At 39.0% G+C, this 23,800-nt stretch overlaps 2 protein-coding genes across 2 annotated transcripts in view; one reads left to right on the top strand and one right to left on the bottom strand.

The window, feature by feature from the left end:
• Positions 1-5,006: 5,006 nt before the first annotated feature.
• Positions 5,007-12,102, bottom strand: LOC103462295 (apoptosis regulator BAX). Its single transcript, XM_008404981.3, has 6 exons — positions 11,837-12,102; positions 9,513-9,561; positions 8,710-8,871; positions 7,635-7,767; positions 6,642-6,746; positions 5,007-6,559 (listed from the first exon to the last, which is right to left on the bottom strand). Exons 1-6 carry the CDS (start codon positions 11,904-11,906, stop codon positions 6,464-6,466), a joined length of 615 nt encoding a protein of 204 aa, XP_008403203.1. The 5' UTR covers positions 11,907-12,102; the 3' UTR covers positions 5,007-6,463.
• A 9,430-nt stretch (positions 12,103-21,532) lies between these two features.
• Positions 21,533-23,800, top strand: part of LOC145551021 (anoctamin-1-like) — a 43,091-nt gene continuing 40,823 nt past the window's right edge. The window contains exon 1 of the mRNA XM_081604890.1: positions 21,533-21,659. The gene's annotated coding sequence lies outside the window, so the exon portion shown is untranslated. The remainder of the gene's footprint in view (positions 21,660-23,800) is intronic.

Here is a 23,800-nt window from a genome sequence, read left to right as displayed (position 1 = left end):
TTAGGTCTTCTGGTTCTGGTTCTGCTCTGCATCAGAACCAAACATGGAGAAGCAGCATTCAACTTCTATGCACCACAAATGTGGAACTTCAAAACAATCCAGAAAACTTCAAAACAGCTGAAACACTGAGTTCCTTTAAATCTACTAAAAACCCACCTGTTCAGTTGCTTTTCTAACATAATCAATAGAACGTTAATAAACAATCTGATGCGTAATGACGACAAAATGTAATGTTTCAATTATTGACTTTGTGTTCTATGACTTTGTATTTTTGTATTTTTATAATGTAAAGCACTTTGAAATGCCTTGTTGCTGAAATGTGCTATAAAAATAAAACTTGATCGATTTAAGCAAAGATGGTCTTTAGTAATCTGAGTTCCAGTCATAGGCGTAAATCCCAGGGGAGTCAGGGGGATCGGGGGGGGTCCAGACCCCCCAATCTTGGAAAAGTCTAGAATTGTCCTACCCCCTAAAAAAGCATTGAAGAAACATTTGCATTTAAATAATATAAATATGTAAAGGCAAAAGAAATAAAGAATGAAATAAATTTGACATTTATCTCAGAAAATTTTTTATTTTTAAGTAAATGAAAGTACATTTTTAATTTACTTTCACTGCTCAATAAGAAGAAACACATTAACAATAAAGATCAGACTGTAGTTTGTTATTTTCTTACTTTGGCTGAATCCTGACAAGCTGCCTCATTAGCACAACTGCTGCACTGCTTTCATAAACTTAAGCTTTTTTTGTCAAAGGTAGCAAATATCTCATTCATATTTAGCTTTTTAACTTTTAGTTAATCAGAAGAGTTTAAAATGGGAGGGAGAGGCTGAGCAAGTGGACCCAGCTCTGTGTGTGGGAGCCGAGAACAGAAAACAGATAGAAAAAAAAAAGTTATGCCTCTATTTCTCACTGTCTTCAATGTAGAACCTTAAAAACCACAAAATAAAATTTGAATATTTTTCTACATAAATCCTGGTGCTTTAAGTGTTGTGTTTAAGCTATAATACCCCCCAAATATTCACTTCTATCTACCTGTTGGTTCTCCGTCACCCATTACATGGCAAAACTAACAAAAAGGCTTACAAAAAATGGAACTTAAGTTATTTAAATAGCCCATAACTTGTATTGGGAGCCATTTAAATAAATCAATGTTTATGAGAATTTTTTTTATTATCATTTAGAACCTTATATTTTTGTAAAGGTGTAGCAGAGATTAGATTAGTGAGACTGAACAAAACTCGTATCTAAGCAACATTTAAATTTCAGTTTTAGTTCTCAATAGTTTCCTTACTGAGAAAAACACGTTTGATATGCACTTGTCATTTTTGGTCCTGCAGTTACATTTCACTGTAACTTTGCCGACTCCCCCAAAATAGTCCTAAGAAATTTTCCTGTTCATGGTCCCCCCCAATAATGAGATGGAATTTACGCCCTTGGCGTATTCAGTGGTTTGTTGTACCCCACAGGTACAACAAACCACTGCACAGCCCTTTATTCTCTTTATTCTCAGCTTTCTTAGGGCTGAGATCACTAGAGTCTAGAAATACTCCACAAGAACTGTACTTCTAGATTGTCTTGACATCACCATCTGACCCTCACATGAACTTGTACTCTTGCACATCTAATCTTCCTGTTTCTAACACTGACATTGAAGACAAAAGGTTCACTTGTTTTATATGTCAGACACCCCTGAGGTCTTATAATGAGGCAATCAGAGGAATGCACTTCCGTCATTAATTGCAACACTAGACCTGTAATATGAAAAACTGTAACACAATACGACAGGTTCCATTCATTTTAACATGGATTTATTCCCCAGAAGGCTCCCAAAATGAACATTTCTGATTTTAGTTTTAAGCATATCATTACAACACACATACAGTTGATAGTTTAGGTCTATTACTACAGATTTGGAAGTAACACAGCTACAGGGAAAACCAAACTGCATGTTTTTATAGCCTGACATAAATAAATTCATTTTCTTTAAAGAAACCTGTCAACATTTATACCACAGCTAATATTAATAAATAAATGCATTCAATTTGTGACTACAGAAATATTCCATTAATCCAGACTCAAGATTCACAGTGAATGTTATATTTATCCATAGAATTATCCAATTATCTCATATTAGGTAACATTGCAACCAAACTTACCAGAGAAGAATGGAAAAAACTTTGCAAAGCTTCCCTGGAGAACTATGAGGACCAGGCACGTGCAGAGAGGGGGGAGGACCAGGCACGTGCAGAGAGGGGGGGGAGGGGTCTGGGGGGTGCTTGAGCACCTCCCCTTTTTGCTCCTTGCCCCAAAGTGCCCTTTTGGTCAATTTTTATTTTTATTTTTTTTTGTATTATTATTTTCTAAGCCCTCTTGTGACACATAACATGTACCAAAATTATTTTTATTATTTTTTGTACAACATAAGCCCTCCGGTCACCTTGTTTACCCCATTACCTTTAGCCCATGACGCATGACGCAGTTGCCTCTCGCGCAGTGCGATAAGGCGGCTAACTGGAGCTCAACATAGCGAACGTTCCAGATTACAGATCAGTTTTTGGTGAATAAAGGAGTAGACTTGCTGCTTGTCAGATGACAGAAAACATAGTACCGTTTCTGCTTCAGCTCGGAGTCGCGGTTTAAGCAGAGAGGTAATGAAATACAACAGACACTGACAGGCCTCAGTGTCTGCCTTTCTCTGAAGAACTACTGAGCGGGAGGAGACAGCCAGGTGAGGAGAAACTGTTCTTATCTATCAATTCAGTATTTTTATCATACAGACATTAGGCTGCTGTTGTTGTACTATTAGCTAGCTGCTAGCTAACGACTTTGCTTGCAAATCAAGATAACTAAAAAGCTTCTTCCCTGTATCTTTAATGATATAATTCTTCAGTATCGCTTATGCAATAGGGGCACATCACCCATCCAAAACCGATCATCTCCATAATGGATATGTCTGATCTTCTAATTTCCTTTGCTGCATAATGTACATTGCATTTATTCAGGCGTTAGGTAAATGTATCTTGAAGGAGAATAACACTTAAATAAAAGTCCAACAAGGATATTCATTTAGAATTAAAAATAACTCACCCTGAATTGCCATGATAGATATAATGAATGTAATAAAAGTGACATTAATGAAGGGGGAAAAAAACTCAACCCAGACTTTAAGTTTAGGGTCTGGTTCGCAGAGTATGAAGTTAAATTTGTTTCCAAATTATTCAATGGGGGAAAAAAAACTAACCTCAGTTAAGTAAAATAAAATTGTAATCAAAACTTTTGGAATTGTAATGATTCCTTTTTTTAAAAACAAATCTCTTGTTTAAAAAACTTTTTAAAATTAAATAACTTATTTTTGTCTTGTGAACTTAGTTATTTGCCAAACAAACTTTTATTTGCACACATCAGAAATATTCTGTTGTGATTTTAGGCCCTGCTCAAGACGTCATAAGAGAATCACAAGCAAAACTTTGACTCCAACAAAAACTTACAATATCAAGAAAAGATTTCTGACATGCAAAATAAGTTTGTTTTGCACAAAAAAAAGCACTTCATGAGACAAATGTGATTTAAATGTTCCAAAAAGTTTTTTTAAGCATAACTCAGTAGGCTTTTCTCATGGTGACATACATTAACAATTCAATGTTTGCTTTTGTCTTTTTTTTTCTGCAGTTCCATCTTAAAGTTTGATGCAGTTCTGCTTTCCTGAATGGACCGTCTTCATCTTCACTGCAGCAAACAGGTAGCTCTTTGTTTTATAGATTACAGTACACTAAAAGGTTGCATTGTGCCCTTGTTTATATTTTTAATAGTGTAATTCTGTAAAGATAAAATATGTCTGGTGGTCCAGCTCTGATTTACATATCTTGCTAAATTGCAGGTTTGAATATTGCAATACTTTCTTATAACAAAATAGACCTGCAGAAAGAAATTACTAATAAAATATCTTACATATGCAGTGTTATACTCTATATGGAGATGCCCGTTAGCTTCGATTGTATATCTCACATTTTTGTAATTTATCATTGTTTATTAAACTCTGAAAGCTGAGTGGCTTTGTTAATATTCTGTCCTAGAATGCAGTTAGATGGGCCTTTTTGTTGTTGAGCACCTGCCCTTTTAGTGGTCTCAGCACGGCCCTGATGAGGACGTCCTCCAGGGCTGCCGACCTTCGGACAATTAGATGGAACACTGTCGCCCTCTGATGGGGGTCTGTGGACAGGCCATTCCAGCAAATCAAATCATTTATACATCACTGGTCTGCATGTGGGTTTGCACTGGTGCAGAAATAAAAAATAAAAAAAAGGTTTGTTACCGTGTTTCTGTTGAAGAAACACGGTAGAAATAAAGCTAAGAAAGTGTTTTGTGTAAAATAGCAATATAACACTGATGTAAACCCGAATAGCCATCTGCTGATTTCATTTTTCGGCTACATGCTTTATGTCATGTTGTGGAGGCCTCTCAGAATTCAAATTGTTCTCTGCACCGATTGCGGTTTTCTGGTCTGCATGTGGGTTTGCACTGGTGCAGAAATAAAAAAAAAGCCTTTTAAAAAGCCTAATCTGCCAATTCTTATTTCAGCCGATACCATTTATTCAACAGCATTTGTTTAAAATGCTAAATACAGCAAGAAAGTTGCTAAATTGTTAACTGTAAACGTGCAGACGGCAAGTCTTTCAGTCAAACCTTTCTCACAGGAGAGCTGATGACAGTGGTTGATTTTTAGACCTTTGTTGAGGTAGATAAGATCAGTGGATAAGATCAGCATCGCATGTAAAAATTGGCCGATCACTAATCTCTCAAAATTAAGGAAATCGGCACAGATAAATCAGTGTTGAACCAACTTTTCATTTTTGTAAAAATAAGAATTTTGATTTATTGTCATAAATTCCATTTAATGTTTAAAGCCCCCAAACGTTTTACTAATTTCTCCACAGTTTTTTCAATGAAGATAAATAAACATAAAAAAAAATTAAAATGATTAGATCCAGTTACTGTGTGCAGTCTAGTGATACAAACCATGCTTCTTTATTAACCTTTTTACATTTTCCAGACAGTTGAGTTTTTTCATGGGGAAAAAAGAGTTTTTTTTAATCTTGTTTATTTTTATTAATTTATGCAGCCCATTGAGCTGCTTTTAGCATGAAGGGTGCTTTATTTATAGATAGACAGACAGACAGACAGACAGACAGACAGACAGACAGACAGACAGACAGACAGACAGACAGACAGACAGACAGACAGACAGACAGACAGACAGACAGACAGACAGACTGACTGACTGACTGACTGACTGACTGACTGACTGACTGACTGACTGACTGACTGACTGACTGACTGACTGACTGATTCTATGACTAGTGTCCTATGACAAATGTTTTTCAAGAATATTTTGTTTGTGGGGATGTGACTGCTGATACAGTTACCTAAGAAAGAAATAACAAATAGGTTTTATCATTCTTATAATAGGACAATATTGTGATAAAACTTGAAATCCATAAGGCCCAGCCAGGGATGGAATCCAAATGTGGTTCAATAAAGTTAACTTCGTCCAGGTTTATGTAACATGCTTGCTGCAGCCCTTTAGGGTCCTTTTGTCATAAAGCCTGGTATTTTCAAAGGGCTTTGTGGTAACTTGGCAGGTTAAGGTTCTAGTGAGGCAGTTAGCAGGAATCCTCCAATTACTGAACACTATTTCTGCTGCAGGCTGCAGTTAAAACTAAAATCAGCACATGAGCTCAGATCCTGTTCTTCCACTGAACTCCATGGTGAAACGATCTGGACGTGTTTGCCGTTCAACTCTCAGATCAACTAATGCATTAAATGTTTAGGATCTTGTCTGTCTACAACAGAAAACATGTCTGAAGTGACAGATCTGCAGAGGCCCTTGGACCGCTTTGGCTCAAACCCAAACCTTTCATGGGTTCTGTTCTCTTCATTTAAAAAAAGATAATTAAAAAAGATCCCTGAGATTTTCAGCACTAATCTTTGGTGTTTCTTCCAGCTCCTGACAGAATGAACTGAGCAGCAAGTAAAGCGCCCCGCTGCACCGGCAGAGAGCCTCTGGCTATAGGCGATGTGTCATCCCTACCACTCACAGTCAGAGCTAGCATCGCTTTAAGGCACTTTCCTGCCACTTACAGGTTGCTTTGAGTCCTCTACGAACCAACCCTTATCTGACTCAGAGTCCATTCAGTGATAACTAACATCACAGCTGACAGGTTCAGCTGCCTCCTGCATGGCAGCTGTAAAACCTGCTGGTGTAGTTCCAAAGAATTGCTGGTGAACGGAAACAGAAGAGAGTGATGCTGACAAGGAAAGTCCATTTTAGTCGCAGAGACCTGAAGTAGGAGAGAATTGTTCTCAGTTTAAAGCAGCTGGCCTCCTATTGGCTGCTGGATAGGAATGATTGTAAAAGCCCCAGGAAGTGTCCTCATCAGCGTAATGCAGAGAGCTGAAGGCCTCAGTGTTTCATTCTGTAGTAAACAAATGTTGCTACTACAACAATTGAAGCAACAATGGCTGCGTTCCTCCATGGAAAGCTTTGGATGACACCAACCTGGAAGCATCAGAAGGAAGAAGGTTAGAGGCTCTGGCCTATTAAAGCAACTCTGATGATGACAGAGGCAGCAGCTACTCACCCATCCCCCCTGCTGCACCAGCCAGGGGTACAGCAACTCCCTGATGACCTGCAGGACCCAGCTGATCACCATCCTGACGTTCTCCAGATGGTTGGTGGTGAGGGCCTGGAAAAGAAACAGCTGAATGGGTCAGAGCAGGCTTTGTGTTTCTGTCTGACCTACACAACAAATACAATGTTGGGAGTTTTGTTATAAAACTTTGCTTTAAATTCCTGTAATATTTATAACTGGTTTTCCCACCCTGAGAGCGTCTTGCTGTAGGGTTCAGATCTCAGGAGTGGCTGACAAAACAGCAACTAAACAAAAGCTAAATAACAATGGGAACACTCTTATCCTTTTTGTGCAACATGGGAATGACAAAATACAGACAAATATTCTTTCTGAATAGTTAATTGACATCTCTGCTGCTAATCACTGCCTCCTTGTGGAGAATATGAACTAAACTAGAAACATTCTGTATTTATGTGTCCCGATGTGAACATTTAACCAAGATTGAGATCTGTTATTAATGCTGCTGTTTTGGCTGTTAACTGATATTGTATAGATTTATTTCACTATCCTTTTGACACCTTGGAAAAAAAAAAAACACACCACTGACTTCACCACTGCTGCAATACTTAAGCTAAACTCTCACAATCCTTTGCTGCATCACTGTCACATGGCCATTCTCTTCTTCTCACCTCCAGAAACCCACAGCAACCAGAAAAAAATAAATATCAGTTGTTAATATCAGTCCAGTTTTATCTATCGAACTGATTGACATGTTAAAAACGACTGACGTTGGCCTATACCGGTGTTAGTGCAGCAATATCCTGCATCCTAGTAATTTTTGGAATAGCTTCACTTATATATCCTAAATATATTATCTAACAAATCTCCCCTATCATGGGCCTTTAATCAAACTTTTCCCTGTGTTAGCCATCTCAGAATGGCTAACACAAATCTGTGTTAGCCATTAATCAGACACAGAAATGAATGGACTAGATCAGTTACCCTGTATATGAGTCTGTAAGCCAGATGAAAGAGCGCCACCACCCGGCCCCAGTTAATGCCATCAATAAAGATGCTCCTGGCCACCATCATGAAGACTTCCTTCGCACAGTTTCCCTGAACCTGGTTGATCAGTCTAGAAGGAGGAAAAATTCAGAGAAAAACAGGATTACTATATATGGCAAACAGCACAGAACAATCTGCACACTTAAACACACACACACACACACACACGCACACACAAAATTACCCGTCAATGAAGGGCAAGATTCCAGGAAAAATCTGAACATAGTACAATAACCAGGAAATCAACCTTGCATCATTTTATTTAACCTAAAAACGTAAGTGCATGTTGTCCACCTTTTTTTTAATATGTCTTAGGGGAATTAGAAACGCTTTGGAAACAAATTCTGACTTAAAGAATAATAATTCAGGCATGAAAAGTGCATGTAGGCACAGCTGCCCTGGGGCAGACTCACAGAAGGAATACAGTCATGAAATCAGCGCCACCAGCAGTGAAGTGTCTTGCCCTCGGACACAATGGAGGCGGGTGAAGTGGTGGTTCGAAAAGGCAACCTTCCTAGTTGCCACTGCCACTGACAGCATCAATTCTCATACAAATGCCTCTAGATACTTTAAGAAACAAAAAGTAGATTCAACACAGTTCTACAGACAGGTTCAAAGTCAGCTACGTTCAAAAAATGTTTTGAGGCATGAAGCAAAAAGACAACATGCACTCATATTCAGTAAATTGTCCTAAGTGTTCAGATGAGATATTTGTTCTCTCTTTAGACACCTTCATTTAAAAACCATCTGATATTTAAATAGGTTCAAGTTTTTGAGTTTTGTAACACTGAAGTGTGACAAACATGCAAAAAATAAGAAAGGGAGCAAACACTTTTTCACAGCACTGTATGCATTAGATTTAAATGTCTTTATGATTAGACTGAATTGACTAAATATTTCTTTAGATAAATTAGATCTGCTTTGTAAAGTGCCATGAGACAGCTGTTGCTGTCAATCAGTGCTATACAAATGCAATAAATTGGTTCTGTACTCAGTGCAGTGTAATGCTTACCGCTGGAACTCTACATTTCTGTTCAGTTCGTCTGCTATTTTCAGCAGCTGATCCACCACTTCTTTAACTTCTGGATCATCTTGTTCATGTGGCCTTCCTCCCAGATCCACTGAGTCGACATGGCGACCAGGATCCTCCGTGCTTATACGCTCTATCACGTATCTGGAACACATACCACTCATCAGCAAACAGGGTCAACACACAGGCTCAGGCAATTTATCCAAATAAACTGACTATCAAATTCAAGTTGTGACTTGCTGCTTAAAACATGAATATATTGTCGAGTTAGTGTGAATGAAGTGAAAGTGGATAATGCTGGAGAGCGAGAAAATAAAATGTAGGGTTCAATTTACATTTTAAACTAAGCTCTACTCAGAGGCATCTTCAACAAACAGCCAGAGCAGGAAGAAACAAGTCAGACCAGTGAGTATTTATAGACGCCATATTCCAGAGAGAGCCGTCATAACGTCTGCTTCTGCAGCAGAAACCTCCTAAGGAACCAGGTGAGTGTTCCTCCCTCTGCCGGAACCAGAACCACATCAGACAGAAACACTAACTAATAGGAGGAAAAGCATCAACCTATCCAGCTGAAGCTTTAGATATTTATGAACTGAGGAAATTATTTGGTAACCAAGTTTGGTTCTGGTTCTGTTCTGTACATTTGTTAGCAGCCTTTAGTGACTTGGCTTCTAGAGCCAACAGTGGAAACACACCCAGAAAAAGCTTAGGAGATTAAATTGTAATGGGAATAAAGGCAAACATTCAGGAAGCCATTGTTGAAGCATGCATAGAATGAGACTCACCCTCTGAGCACCACCACGCCCTGCTCCAAGATGGGGTCGTCAAAGACATCTGAAAGAATCATGCAAATAATCATTAATATGGAAAGAACTTAATAATTCTAGCCCTCATCACATTATGGTGCAGCACCATTACATCTAGATGCTCTGGGTCTAAAGCCAAAAAAGGTGGCACAAATTATATTTGTCTGCTGAATGTTCCACAAATTAATTGTGCAGGCAAAATATGTCTGAGTGGGATAGATTAGTGAAGCCACACTGACAATATTTTTGCATTAAAAACAAAACTAAAAACAAAGTGATTAAACTCCTATACCCCAAAGTGACTAATTCATTTTTTCCAACAACAATTTAGAACTCCTCAGACCTTTTGGCTTTCACATCATTTTCTACGTAGTTTCCCACAAATAACTTCATGGATCTGAAGTGTGACTCATCTTTTGCCCATATTTTGCCCATCTTCTTTGCCTTTATTGCCTGGTTGGGTTGTAGATTAGAAGAAGACAACAAACTATCGCCCGTTGGACGGCCTGTTGGGGAAAAAACATTGCTCACAGCTGCTTAATACTGCACTTGGGCCAGATGTGGCAGAAATCTAGAATTCATATTTCATTTTTTGGCATATTTGATCTAGACCCGGACCAGATCAGAGCCAAAGTGTTTTTTTCCCAGGTATCAGGCAGGCTCATTATCCCAGCTAAACCCTCAGGTGACTGCGGATCTGGAGCCAGATCTGAATGCTACAGGTTTTGTCTATGCCTAGACACACAGAGAGAGAGACGTCAGTCATAGCTTGTCAGTGTTGGGTGCAGCTTCTGTACATGTCTGCTGGGACCAGCTGGCAGGGAGGGCAAATCGGCAATGACCCCAGGTCCCATCCTGTTCTGGTACCAGTGGTCATGGACCAGTGGTCATGGTCAATGACCAAAGCTAGGGTCTTTCCTGTGGCTGCTGCATTTCTTCTTTTGTTGAGTCTCATCTCTTCTACCAGAACCAGGGACTTAAAATGTTCAACAACCGGATAAAATGATGGTGCAAAGAACGATTCTTCATGAAAATCAAGAACATTATGGACACACCCCCACCCCCACCCCGAGTATCCTCTACATAAGACTGGTTGACAACAAGAGTGCCACTTCCTTCAGAGGAGACCCTTGTTGTAGGTTCCATCTTTTCCTCCATCTCTTTTAGCCTCATTCAACTGCTTACATGCACACACTGCAGCTAACCTCGGCAGTCACACACAAGCAGACTGAAACTTAGGAAACACTTTATTTGAACGTTGTATGATTTTGTAAATTATAATAATTTAATGCAAAGTTGGCACTTTTAATGGACTTTCAATGCAACTTTTAGAGCAACTTTGCATTAAAAGTGTCATTATTTACCAAATGACACTTCATGACAACTGTCATAAACAGTCATAAAGGCTTCTTTATGTTCATGACAGGTGTTATGTCATGTTTTTGACAGTGTCATGTCAGTCTTATGCACAACCCTTCAAATAAAGTGTTACCGAAACTTATTAGACTACCCTTTAGGGAGGGTACAGATTGCAGAGAAGAATAAAAAGCTAAACTCGCTACAATCTTTGCCTCACTTGGTTCCATCCATAAAGTGAGCTGAGTGTGGCCCAGCGCTGGACGGTGAAAGTAACTCTCTGTATCTGTTCCATTTGTATGACATGTATGGCTTGTAACATTTGATAATTTTTTGGCATTAAAGCCTGTTATTATATATAACCAAATCTCATTATTTCTCAAGGTAATTTACACTGAGGGGTTCTGGTCTTTTCCTGAAACTGGTTAACGGACCTGATGGAGCACAGAAGCAAAAATGAATGAACTCCAACACCCTTGCTTCCCACAGCCGTATCTACAATTCTTCGAAAGACCTTATGAGTTACAACATTTAATTTATCTTTGGGCTCTATAAAATAGTGAAACATATTGTTCATAATATTCCGACCCGCACATTTTTCCTATAATCTGCCCTTTTCCTCCACAAGTATCATAAGGGCGTTCAAGTCAATAATTTGCCTGTTGGTATTTGTTCTTAAGCATGTCGGATTAAAGCTCCAGGACTGCTGCCAGTGTGAATATTTTCTGTAACAACATCGTAAAAAGCGACTCACTGAAGGCCTGAAACACTCCAGATATGGAAGTTAAGGACAAGTTGGTTAACTAAAGCCCGAAACAAAACATAGAGAAAAAACAGACAGCTGAAGATTATTAGAGGACATTCAGTCTGTGTGTTTAGTTCCGTATGAGGTAAAGTAACCTCAGGCCGCCGTCTCTCCTGGATGAATCAGACATGGCTCCACATACCTCCTCCTCCCTCAGCGCCTTGCAGTTCCAGCTCGTCTTCTAGTTCCGAGTCCCCTCGGTCGTCCGCCATTACTCCAAACTCTTCTTTCGGCTCTAACTGGGTTTTAGACGCTTAGTCTACAGCTTAGGACCGAACCTGGGGGGAATAATCTACTTTAGTCTGTGTAAACCCACTATGTTGAATGTTTTACTTTCCCTCTTTCCACGGAAGTAATGCGGAAGCACCGGTTCAGCGGAACCACGCCTCCCTTATCCACGAACCAGTTCAGTTCGGGTGTGAGCCCGCCAGGCAAAAACCCGCTGGTCAGAGCAAACCGGTTTTAGTGTTATAATTAAACACAGGGTTTATGAGAGCTAAAGTTATGTATCGACTGAACAATTAATGTAGCTCGTGAGTTTCTGTTGTAAACCATTTGCAGTATTTTGTCTCAATGCCTAGGTTTCTGTAAGTAATTAGCAGAAACGACGGAAGCCCATATTTGCCACTCCGAAAAAAAATATGTATCTCTTAATAATAAGATATTATCTCATAATTATGACCTAGTTATCGCAAAATTATGAGATATTTAATTATTATGACATAATATTTCTTGAGAGAGCTTCAATTGGCTCTCTGGCATTCGAAAATGGATGAGTTTGACTTGATATAAAGAAATGGTAGTTAATCATTGAGCAATAGTTCAGAAGTGGTTTGACAAGGGTGACCATAATTTGATTTCTAATAAACTTCTTGGCCTAGGTGCTGAAAGACTTCAGTTAAATAATCAACATCAGTACTGACAAATGTTCCTAATTTCTTAACATATTGGCATGAGGTAAACCATACCATCGCGTCTTAAAGACTTTCAACCCGTTGCATTAACATCTATCATCAAGTACTTTGAGAGGGTGATTAAGGACCACAACATCGCTATATTGCCTCCGTCATTTGACCCATTCCAGTTTGCATTCAAACCTAACCGCTTGACTGAAGATGCCAGAGAAAAGAAACACCCACATATGGATGCTGTTTTTAAGACACAGGATCTGGCAAACTGGTCCCCATGGGCTTCAACTGGCTGCTGGACTTCCTCACCGACAGAACTCAGTCTGTTCGTGTGGGTAATAACACTTTCAGTGTCATTTCTTTGAACGCTGGCTCCCCTCAGGACTGTGTCTTGAGCCCCTACCCCCAGGGCAGTCAGTTTCTGACAGAAGTGAGGCTGCCATGCACCAGCACCACCAAGCCATCTGACCACCACCAGCTTTAAATTGTTTTAATAACATATTTTACACTTAATTGAAAAATGTATATAGACAGGCAAAATTCAGCTTCTCCGCTGCAGTTTCACTGCTTCTGAAGAACACTTCTGAAGTGAGTTGAAGACAAGTGTGAACGATAGCCCAGAAGTGGATGATCAAGAGATCAAGAGAAATTGAAGAGATGTGCCAGAAGACTGCAGTAATCTTAGCAAATGTGTTAATAGGGTTATTGTTGCTCCAGTGATACAGGAAACATTGCCCCCAAGTGCCCTTTTGGTACCCCCAAGAATTTAAAACTACTTTCACCCCTGGCCCTAAGTGACTTGACATTTTGAAAGAGGGAGAAGCAAAAAAAGACAAAGCAAAATATCTATTTTTCTTGACAAAAACGCATATTTAGGAGAAATGAAAAAGAAAATATATACATCACTTGAAGGAAACTCATGTGTAAGGAAAAGGAAAAACTAAATATATATTTAGGCTTTTCTTTTTTTTTTATCAAAATGTATATTTATGCTTTTATTTATTCCTTTATTTATATATTTATTCTTTTATTTATATATTAATTATTTTATTTCTTATGCCAGTTTAGGTCCTCCATATCTACCGTGATAATTCTGTGAAATTAAATTAATTGTCTAATATTTTAAAAAATACTTTGATGCTCTCTGGCATCTTGCTTTGAGCTCGGAGTCTGAGAGGCTTTTCCTCTATCAAACAATATTTTTTTGCCTCTTATTTAGTGAAATACTGATGTTGATGAGACTGAATGATAATCTTTTTCAACCTTTGTAGCTTCACTGTTGAAAATGAGGAGCTAACATTCACAAATGACACTGAAATAAAATCCAGTCCAATATCTGAGGGTATTCCTCTGGAACCTGTTGGAAAAAAAATATCCCAACTTCAGAAGTTGTGCTTTTAACTTAACAAGGCTCGGTGGTTTCTCCTATTAGTATGCGAGTCAGGGTGAGGAGGCACCAGACATGGAAAACTGGGATGCACTCCATGCCATGATGTGCAGAATTTAGGTCTCATGGCATCTCGCGGTGCCAACATTGCAGCTAGTGGGCTGAGGGAAATACATCTCCATTTTGTAGCAATGTAACAACCAGCTTTTATCGCTTTGCAAAAAAATTAGTCAGCACAAAAACTCCAAAGCACACATAGAAGCAGTTGTGTATAGGACTTTTGTCATAGTACCCCCAAGAATTTAAAACTACTTTCACCCCTGGGTAAATGTATCTTGAAGGAGAATAACACTTAAATAAAAGTCCAATTCATTTAGAGTTAAAAATAACTCACCCTGAATTACTATGATAGATATAATGTATGTAATAATCAATACAAACATTATGCAATAATGTACGTTGGATAATGGATAATGTATATATTTTTCAATAAAAGCGTGTCATTAATGAAGAGGGAAAAAATAATTCCAGGCTTTAAGTAAGTTTAGGGTCTGGTTCTCAGAGTATGGAGTTTAATTTGTTTTCCAATTATTCAATGAAAAAAAAACTAACCTCAGTTAAGTAAAATAAAATTGTAATCAAAACTTTTGGAATTGTAATGATTTCTTTTTTTTATTTTATTTTATTTTTTTACTTTTTTTAAATTAAATAACTCATTTTTGTCTTGTGGACTTAAAAAGTTATTTGCAAAACATAAACTTTTATTTACACACATCAGAAATCTTTTGTTGTGATTTTAGGCCCTGCCCCTGACATCATGTGAGAATAGAAGCAAAACTTTGAGTCACAAACAACAACTTAGAAGAGCAAGCAAAGATTTCTGACATGCTCAAATAAGTTTGTTGTGCAAATAATTTTTTTCACTTCATGAGACAAAAATTTTATTTTAATTTTAAAAAACGTTTTGGTAACACTTTATTTGAAGAGGGCTGAATAAGACTGGCATGACACTGTCATAAACACCTGTCATGAACATGAATAAGCCATCATGAATATTTATGACTGTTGTCATAAAACGTCATCATTACTGATATAAATTTGTTCTAAAGGTATTACTGATTACACTTTAAAAATTAGGTAACTTTATGTTATCAAAGGTAAAGTTTAAACAGTAATGATTTCTTGGTTAATGTCAAGTTGTCATAACAAAGACATTTTGAATAATGTCAACATTGTATTAAAAGTGTCATAATTTACCGAATGGCACTTTATGACAACAGTCATAAATATTCATAAAGGCTTATTCATGTTCATGACATGTGTTATGTCATGTTTATTAAAGTGTCATTACAGTCTTATTCACCCCACTTCAAATAAAGTGTTACCATTTTTTAAGCAAAACTCAGTAGGTGGCATGCATTAGCAATAAAAGTTTTGCTTTTTTTTTTTTTTTTTTTTTTCTGCAGTTCCACGTTAAAGTTTAATGCATCTCTGCTTTCCTGAATGGACCATCTTCATCTCCACTGCAAGTGTAGCAAACCAGGCAGCTCCTTTTTTTAAATAGATTACAGTACACTAAAAGGTTGCATTGTGCCCTTGTTTATATTTTTAATAGTGTAATTCTGTAAAGACAAAATATGTCTGGTGGTCTAGCTCTGATTTACATATCTTGCTAAATTGTGGGTTTGAATATTGCAATGCTTTCCTTTAACAAAATAGACCTGCAGAAAGAAATTACTAATTAAATATCTTGCATATGCATAGTCGTATTCTCTATATAGAGATTTTCCCTAGCTTTGATTGTATATGTCACAATTTTGTAATTTATTACTGTTTATTAAACTCTGAAAGCTGTGTGGCTGTTAATATTCTGTCCTAGAATGCGGTTATATGTGCCCTTTTTTTGTTGAGGCCCCTTTAGTGGTCTCTGCACGGCCCTGGGCTTTGTATATTATGAATTCTTATAAAGCCCTGGTCCTTAAATGGCAAATTATCATAGCAATGTAATAATTCACTTAAGTCACGCTTTTCAGAAACACTAAATGTTGTTTTATTTTATTTATCCTACCAGGCTCAACATGCTATCTGTCAAAATATGCTACACCCTGCACTCTCTCCCTCCTTGGCCTCCCTTGGAAATATAATATAAAAAGTTTTGATTGGTAGTTCATGGGTGTGTACATCCCTGAATATAATTTTAAAAATCAACTAACATCAAGTGATTAAAATAAAAAAAATATTTCTTTGTGTCCTGTAGGAATCTCTGAAGCATGAAATCCTTCAGATTGTGAGAACGACTCCTACATCCTGTAAAACAGTGGTCCCCAACCCCCGGTCCGTGGACCGGTACCGGTCGGTGGACCAATTGGTACCGGGCCACGCAAGAAATAATTAAATATTTCCGTTTTATGTATTATTTGAGTCTGGATGATCTTTTATTTTGAAAATCCTTTAACCGGATTCTCTCGGTTACTTGCGCGTCAACATTGAGCCCACAAGCAACAAATGAGTAAAAAAAAGTAAGAAAAAGATCAGATGCCTTTGGAAAGTTTCTTTGCAAAGGGGAAAAGGCCCAGAGAAGAGACAGGAGAATGGATTTATGCCGGACCGTAATGTGGGTGAGTCCCACATTACAAGCCCGCTCTGCGTAACATGCGGCGACCGGCTGCTAATGAAGCTTCAAACTGCTTTGCCACGAAGAGACCAAGCACGCTGTGCTCAATCAACACACCTAGGGTGTTATTGTCTCTCATCACTCCCAGATGGGACTGTCTCGTTGCAGAGAACAAGCTCAGGGCTCTGGTTAGTCATTATCGTGAGTTAAAATTTTCACGAAAGTAAAATGTTGGTTTTTGTGGCGTATCTGTATCTTATTTTGAAGGGGTATGTAAACCTTACCATAGCGACCAGAGTCAGAGAGCGTTTGGACAGTGGTCGAGAGGAGATGAGTAAAGCTTGTGAGTCTTAAGTCTGGTTTAGACGGCAAGATTTAAGAATTGTCAGCCGATTCTCCAAACTTCAGTGACCACAGAGCTGATAAAAGTACAACAGGTTGGATCGGTTCGTGACTCCAGCCACACGGCAGGAACCGATTCCAGTCACGAACATCCCGATTCCAGAGGATAATCAAGTAAAACCCCCAACATAGCATACGGGAATTTAGAATAACCAAACACGGATGACGATGCAGAAGCAATAGTGATAGTTTGTCATTTGAATAAAAGACGTAACAAAAAGAAAAGGAGGTGGATAAAAGACGGCGGGAGCAGTCGCTCTATTTGCTGCACTATGATTTGGAGGTGACTATGTTTTTTCATAGTTAACATTTTTAACTGACTAAACATAATAATATATAATAATGGCCTTTACATTTAATAATAAACATTTCCACGTATCATCTCCGTTGCTCATATGTCAGCTGTTTGGGATTCCCTTCTGTTCTTATGTCACCGCGCTTTCTGATTGGCTACCTGTCACATTCAACAACAGGTTGTATTGAAGTTCCCAGTCAGGGAAAACCCCACAGGCTGTCATAAAAGGGCCAAGATAACCCAAATTGGGCATATTCAGGCTTTAGCGAGAACACCAACATACCCCCCACCCCCGGGCCGCAACAAAATTTCGAAGTCTTGAACCTTGATCCACCAGGACTCTGTCCTCCATAGACCATGTCCATTTTAAAGGATTCCCAGACCTTTTGGGATTTTGAACATGTAGTTTGTTTTGAACATTTTAATAAAGAGCTGAATTACTGCTTTAAATGTAATTCCTGTATTTTAAAACATTAATTATAAGCAAATGGCTACATTAACCAGTTCAATCAGAAAAAGTGCCTGTTTTTACTACTGTACCATCTTTCATGCTTTTCAAGGTAATAATTGTACATTTTTACTAATTTAGCAATACACTACTCAAACTTCCTATTAGACTGGGATCACAAAGCCAGTGATCACTGTAATATTTAGAAGAAAGTACTGTAAAAAGATTGCTGTAATACTTTAAATTTAAAAAGTACTTTATCACAAAGGGAAATTAAATTAAGTTGTAGCTCATTAATTCAGATTCTTCAAAGTTATAGTAGATGGTGATGACTGTTGGCAGGAAAGATCTCTGGTGCAGTCTGTATTACAGTAAATCTGAAGAAGCCTGACTAAAGACATTCTGCTTTCTCAGACAGTCTCATGAAGAGGATGCTCAGGGTTGTCCATAACTGTCTTGATTTTATGAAGAATCCTTCTTTGAATCATTGTTTCCAGAGGTTCCATAGTCATGCCGGAACAGAACCAGCTTTCTTTATCAGGCCACAGCTCTATCCAAACTATGCCAGTGACTTTGAGTAGGACAGAGATGATCTTTATGCGATTCAAGCTTGTTGCAGCTGATTACTTCACAAAAGTAAACTAACCAATGATCCTCAAATCCAGGCCTGGACGGCTGGTGTCCTGCAGCTTTTAGATGAGTCTCTGCTTCAATACACCTGAGTCAGGTGTATTGAAGCAGCAGAAATGTTGACAAACATTTTTCATCCAGTGCGTAACTGACCCACCAGTTTCCTCCAACCTGGCTTCCTGTCTGAGTCCCTCCCGGATGACCAAGCTTCTCACCCTATCTCTAAGGGAGAGCCCAGCCACCCTGCGGAGGAAACCCATTTCGGCCGCTTGTATCTGTGATCTCGTTCTTTCGATCATGACCCAAAGCTCATGACCATAGATGAGGGTGGGAACGTAGATCGACCGGTAAATTGAGAGCTTCGCTTTTTGACTCAGCTCTCTCTTCATCGCGACGGAACGGTACAGCGCCCGCTTCACGGCAGACGCTGCCAAAATCCGCCTGTTGACCTCCCGCTCCCTTTTTCCCTCATTCGTGAACAAGATCTCCAGATACTTAAACTCCTCCACTTGAGGCAGGACGACCCCCATGACCCGGAGAAGGCACTCTACCCTTTTCCGGCTCAAGACCATGGCCTCGGATTTGGAGGCACTGAGCCTCATCCCGGCCGCTTCACACTCGGCCGCGAACCGCTCCAGTGAGAGCTGCAGATCACGTTCCAATGAAGCCAACAGGACCACATCATCCGCAAAAAGCAGAGATGCGATCCTAAGGCCACCAAAACGGATCCCCTCAACACCTCGACTACGCCTAGAAATTCTGTTTAACTAAACTGTCTTATTTAAATAAATCCACTTTTTCAATGCTGAGGCATTATGAGGCCAGGCCTAGATAAAAACCTAGATAAACTCAGATATGCAGCCATTCTACAAATTACTCAATTGCTTTTTATAAATTATTTCATATACAGTGAATCCTCGCTGTAACGCGGTTCACTTTTCACGGTATCGCTGCTTTGCAGATTTTTTTGTGCAGTTTTTTTTCCACAGTGTTCTTCGTCCTAATTTACCATATGATTGATAAAAATAGTCTCCGCGCTACCTGAGTGCCAATAACGTTACGGTGTTATACAGATTAGCCACTCAGGAAATGGAAACTGAAACTTTCAATGTATGCTGGAAAAAAAATAACTGTGGCCAGAGGCAGAACAAAACCCGACCGGAGGCTCGTTTGATGAGATCCGTCGCTCTGCCGTAGATACAGCTGTGAATCTCGCTAAGCAGCTTGGAGGAGACGCTTTAATGACATGACTGCGGATCACATTAATAAGGCCCGATTGATGCACACGCACATCCGCTGACCTGAAAACAGGTTTTGTTCTTTGGTTTCAATGTAGAGTTTTTATTTATGCTGTGTAATAACTGTAAAAAATAAAGGTAACTACTTCACGGATTTCGCTTATCAGGGGTTATTTTCGGAACGTAACCCCTAAGAAAAACAAGGGTTCGCTGTAAATGCAGTGTCTACTTATTTTTTTCTACAGCAGAAGTTTTGTCAAAAAGCGTAACAGGCTTAATTTCAAAAGGTTGTAAAAACTTTTTTTAAAATAAAATGTGTGGGGAAAAAACAGTCCATGCATCCTCATTCCAAAGACATTCACTTAAATTTTCACTTTATGGTACATGCTCACATTCTTTATTGACTGTATATCAAATATATTTTAAATGTAACTGAAGATATGACATAATACAACATATAATATAATATTGTATAGACTTGGTCATCAAATCACTACGTTGCCTGTAGGAATTTTTAATGTCCAGCAGGTGTCAGTATTGAGTGACACAGTATCGACACAGTATCAATACAGTGTTGCTATGAGTCGAAACGCCTCATGACACCTCATTTACCCATCACTAGTAACCAGGAAGCACCCTCTGCTACCTTTGTTGCTTTAAAAGACTGCTATATGATCTAGTGTGAGTGATAACACCTCAGGTCTTCTTTTCCCTCTGTCAGTTGACAAACTGACTCTAGATGTCCTGGCTCCAGCACAAAAGGCACTGTGTGACAATGATAGTAATATTTATATGGGGAAAATTTTTTTGGGAAAGAGCCAGGGAACCTTAGTGGGTTTAGTCCGACCTACATGTCTTTAAGTCAAATAATTCAATGCTGGATCCAGTTATGTTACATCATACTTGAGATATAAATTGTTAGTCAGCAGCTTGGTGCTGATAGAATACCAGGTAGTGTGGTGGGAGGCATGTATCTGCTTATCTTTCTTCTGTTTATGCTTCTTCCTCCTAATAATGGTGGCTCTTCATTCTTGTTAATTTTCACAACATAAGCTTTATTCTTAAAAACATGAGATTTTATCCAAGTCCTGTTAATGTTAGTATGGTTTTGATGAGGGAATCAAATTATAGCACAAATAAAGCTCAAAAAGGCAGGGTTTATATAAGGCCGACTTTAAAAAGGTTGGCTTCAAAACAGAAGCAGATGGTTAGTCATGTTCTTATTTTCTGGGTTATTATATAACGCTTTTCATAAGAATCAACTAAAAAAACAGAGATATCATTCCTAACTGGTTGTTTGTGATGGACTGGTGACACCAGCCCCCCAGCGACAATGGATGGATGAATGGATAGATGCATAATATTGTATATTTGTTTTATTCTTCATTATTGTCTTCTTTAAATCCAGTTTTATTATTTAAAACCTGATTTTTGTTGCATCTAAATAGAAGGGGATGTAAAAGTGCTGTTGCTTGAAAAATAATTGTTTCTTCCTGACCTTCACCTGCTGAAGTCATTCTAACAGAACCACAGGACCAAAGTTTGCTCTGAAATTCTTTGTCCCAATGAATGGCTCTAGTGGTGAATGGCTCTAGTGGCTCTAGTAATTTTCCAACTGGAAAATTACCCAGCAGTTTACTGCAAGTCCACACATGTCTTGGGAATGTCAGAGTGTTGCAATGAGGATGTGTTGTGTTTACCTGTGTTGTGTTTCTCAGATAATTCCCATTTTCCAAAAGAAAAACAGTAACTGCTGCCACATCAATAATCCTTTACAAGCTGGTTTGGGTTTATAAAATGATTTTTCCTGGCTTCCGGTCATCCAGCAACCCCGGCCCTGTACCCCATCCTCTGACACGATCACATGATGTAACCCCCCTAATACCCTGACGTTTACATGGGCAGGCGAGTGGGCGGAGTCTTTCCTGTGGACACCAGAAGTGCTTCCTCCTCCACCTTGTCTGTGAGCAGGTGTGCACAGGTGAGAGGGGGAGTCCTGCGTTCACCTTCAACAAAGAGCTTCAGCGCACCTGAGGACTGAAGGTAAACATCTGGAGCTTCTTTTCTCTCTCTCTTTTACTTTCTTATTGTGTTTTAGATAATCGTGTCAGCTGGCCAGACTTCTTACTTTATCCTGCTAGTTATTTTTTTTAACCATTTTTTGGATTGTCTATACTGCGCACTGATTGCGTCACCATGCCGCTATATTACCTTATAAATTAAGCGACTGTACATGCTGGTGGCTTTGCTGGACGCGGTTACTGAGCTGAGCAGGTGTTGAAGCTTTGGATCCACCATCCTCCGAGCTCTGCCGCGCTCTGAGCGCCGGTGGGCGGCCCCTGCTGGCGCACCACAGCTACAACTCAAGCTGCCTTTATGCGCAATAGGAAACCAGGCTTACGATCCCAGTCTTCAATAGACTGCCTGTCCTCTCACAGTTTGCTAGTGCGTCTTGTTTCCTTTTCATATGACTGGATAAGGTTTTTAGAAAAGAACGATCTGTCTATCAAAGAGAGAGAGAGAGAATCCAAGCCAGCCCTCTGTTTAACTATAATTACTAGTAAATTTGAAGAATTGAGCATGATAAACAGGGATTCTGTGAAACAATCATTTTTATAGCAGCTCAGAAATTCTTCTTTCAACTCTCTTCACTTCATAGAGTGACATCTGGTTTGTACCAGTGAGAGGATTCTACAATACAGAACATGATGTCCATCAATTTCCTGTCCCCATGTAATCCTGTCCCAGAGTCGGGGTATTTTAACCAGCAGGGGATTGGTTGCTGCTTAGTTTATACAATCAGACCAGTTGCAGGCAACTGTGGCTCAATAGGAAGGGTTACTACTGGAATCGTAAAGTTGAGGGTTGATTCTGGCTTCCTTCCAACACATCAGTGTGTTGCAACCCCAGATTGCCGCTGATCTCAATGGCAATGTGTGAATGTGACTGATGAAAAGAGTTTCAGTTGATCAATATGACTATGAAAGATGCATCTGACCTTTAAATGTTTTTATGTAATGTAAGGTTAGATTTAATGTCTGTAGAAGCTGACGAAGAGCATCTGGTCCTGCTTTGCATGCACACGGCTTGCTTCAGCCCTGGAGGAAGAGTCAGTCCTTCAACACTCGGAGTAAAACATTCTGCAATTACTCCTCAGAGGAATTTGAAGTTTCTATTTAAACTCAAATTCTTAGAAAATGTCTTCAGGCTGAGAGGAATCCAAAACTTCTTCTAATTATTCAACTTACATTGAATAATGATAAGTTGAATAATTACAATTACAACCAATGGACTGTAGCCCAGATTTGCATTGTCTTATTCAGGGTCGCAACTACATATTATTCAGGTGGATGCGAACACATAAATTGGCGCCCCCACCCCCACATGAAGATACGTGAAGGTGAGGGAGCACACGCGCTATATTTCTCAGGTGGATGCGGTACACAACATACACTCGCTCCAACCCTCCCTCTGGTGCATGCGCTGCAGGCCCACTTTTTGCACCACTGGTCTTATTTTACTGAAGCTCTGCTTTGTGTCTGACGGCGCTCACAATAAAACGGGAGACAGAGACTGAGGTGATTCAGTCATTATTTTTTTTACATTTGAGTTTGTGGAGGTTGATAGTGTGACTGGTTACTGCTACTCCCAGCATCAGGGATTGACTATGGGTTTTATCAGCATTCCAGTCCAAAAAAACTATCGTATGGCATGTTGAGTCATGTTGAGTATATTAAACTACTTACGATATCACCCCAGCCACTCCAACATCGTAATTTTTTAATAACAGGAGGAAGCCTGTTGTTTTCTATCAGTCGGAAGTTATTAAATGAAATAAAACAGTGAGAAGTTCAAGTCTTCCTGAATCTTGTGTCTGATCACAGGGCTGTTCAAGTTTCTCATTGTGAGGAAGCAGTCAAACAGATTCACACCATGCTGTGTTTGGATCTGTGTTGGGCTGACCGGATATTAAATGATCTTTGAACTGAACATATTTTAAGTGTTTTGAGATTATGTTTTGTTGTGATCCATTGCCATCTTAATGAAGTAAATCTGACTGATTTTTAAATGCATAATGTTTAATTCTAATAGAAGCTAGCAGATTTAGTGATGGAGAGTTATTTATTGCTCAATGAAAGAGTTTTTATGCTGTCTTCTGCTCTCTGCTTCTTTATTTGACATGA

This window comes from Poecilia reticulata, chromosome 3 (assembly GCF_904066995.2).
Source record: "Poecilia reticulata chromosome 3, P_reticulata-male-v2, whole genome shotgun sequence".
Classification (NCBI taxonomy): domain Eukaryota; kingdom Metazoa; phylum Chordata; class Actinopteri; order Cyprinodontiformes; family Poeciliidae; genus Poecilia; species Poecilia reticulata.
The sequence above is the reverse complement of the archived record's forward strand: the minus strand, read 5'-3'. Positions and strand labels throughout refer to the sequence as shown.

What these genes read in the sequence shown, in the direction of transcription:
- LOC103462295 (XM_008404981.3), bottom strand. Translation starts at nt 11,906, where the DNA reads ATGGCGGACGACCGAGGGGACTCGGAACTAGAAGACGAGCTGGAACTG. An exon ending in CTTACAGACTCATATACAGG is followed by an intron (nt 6,747 to 7,634) that starts GTAACTGATCTA and finishes TTTCTTTTCCAG; the next exon opens with GCCCTCACCACCAACCATCT. An exon ending in TGGTGCAGCAGGGGGGATGG is followed by an intron (nt 6,560 to 6,641) that starts GTGAGTAGCTGC and finishes TGATGCTTCCAG; the next exon opens with GTTGGTGTCATCCAAAGCTT.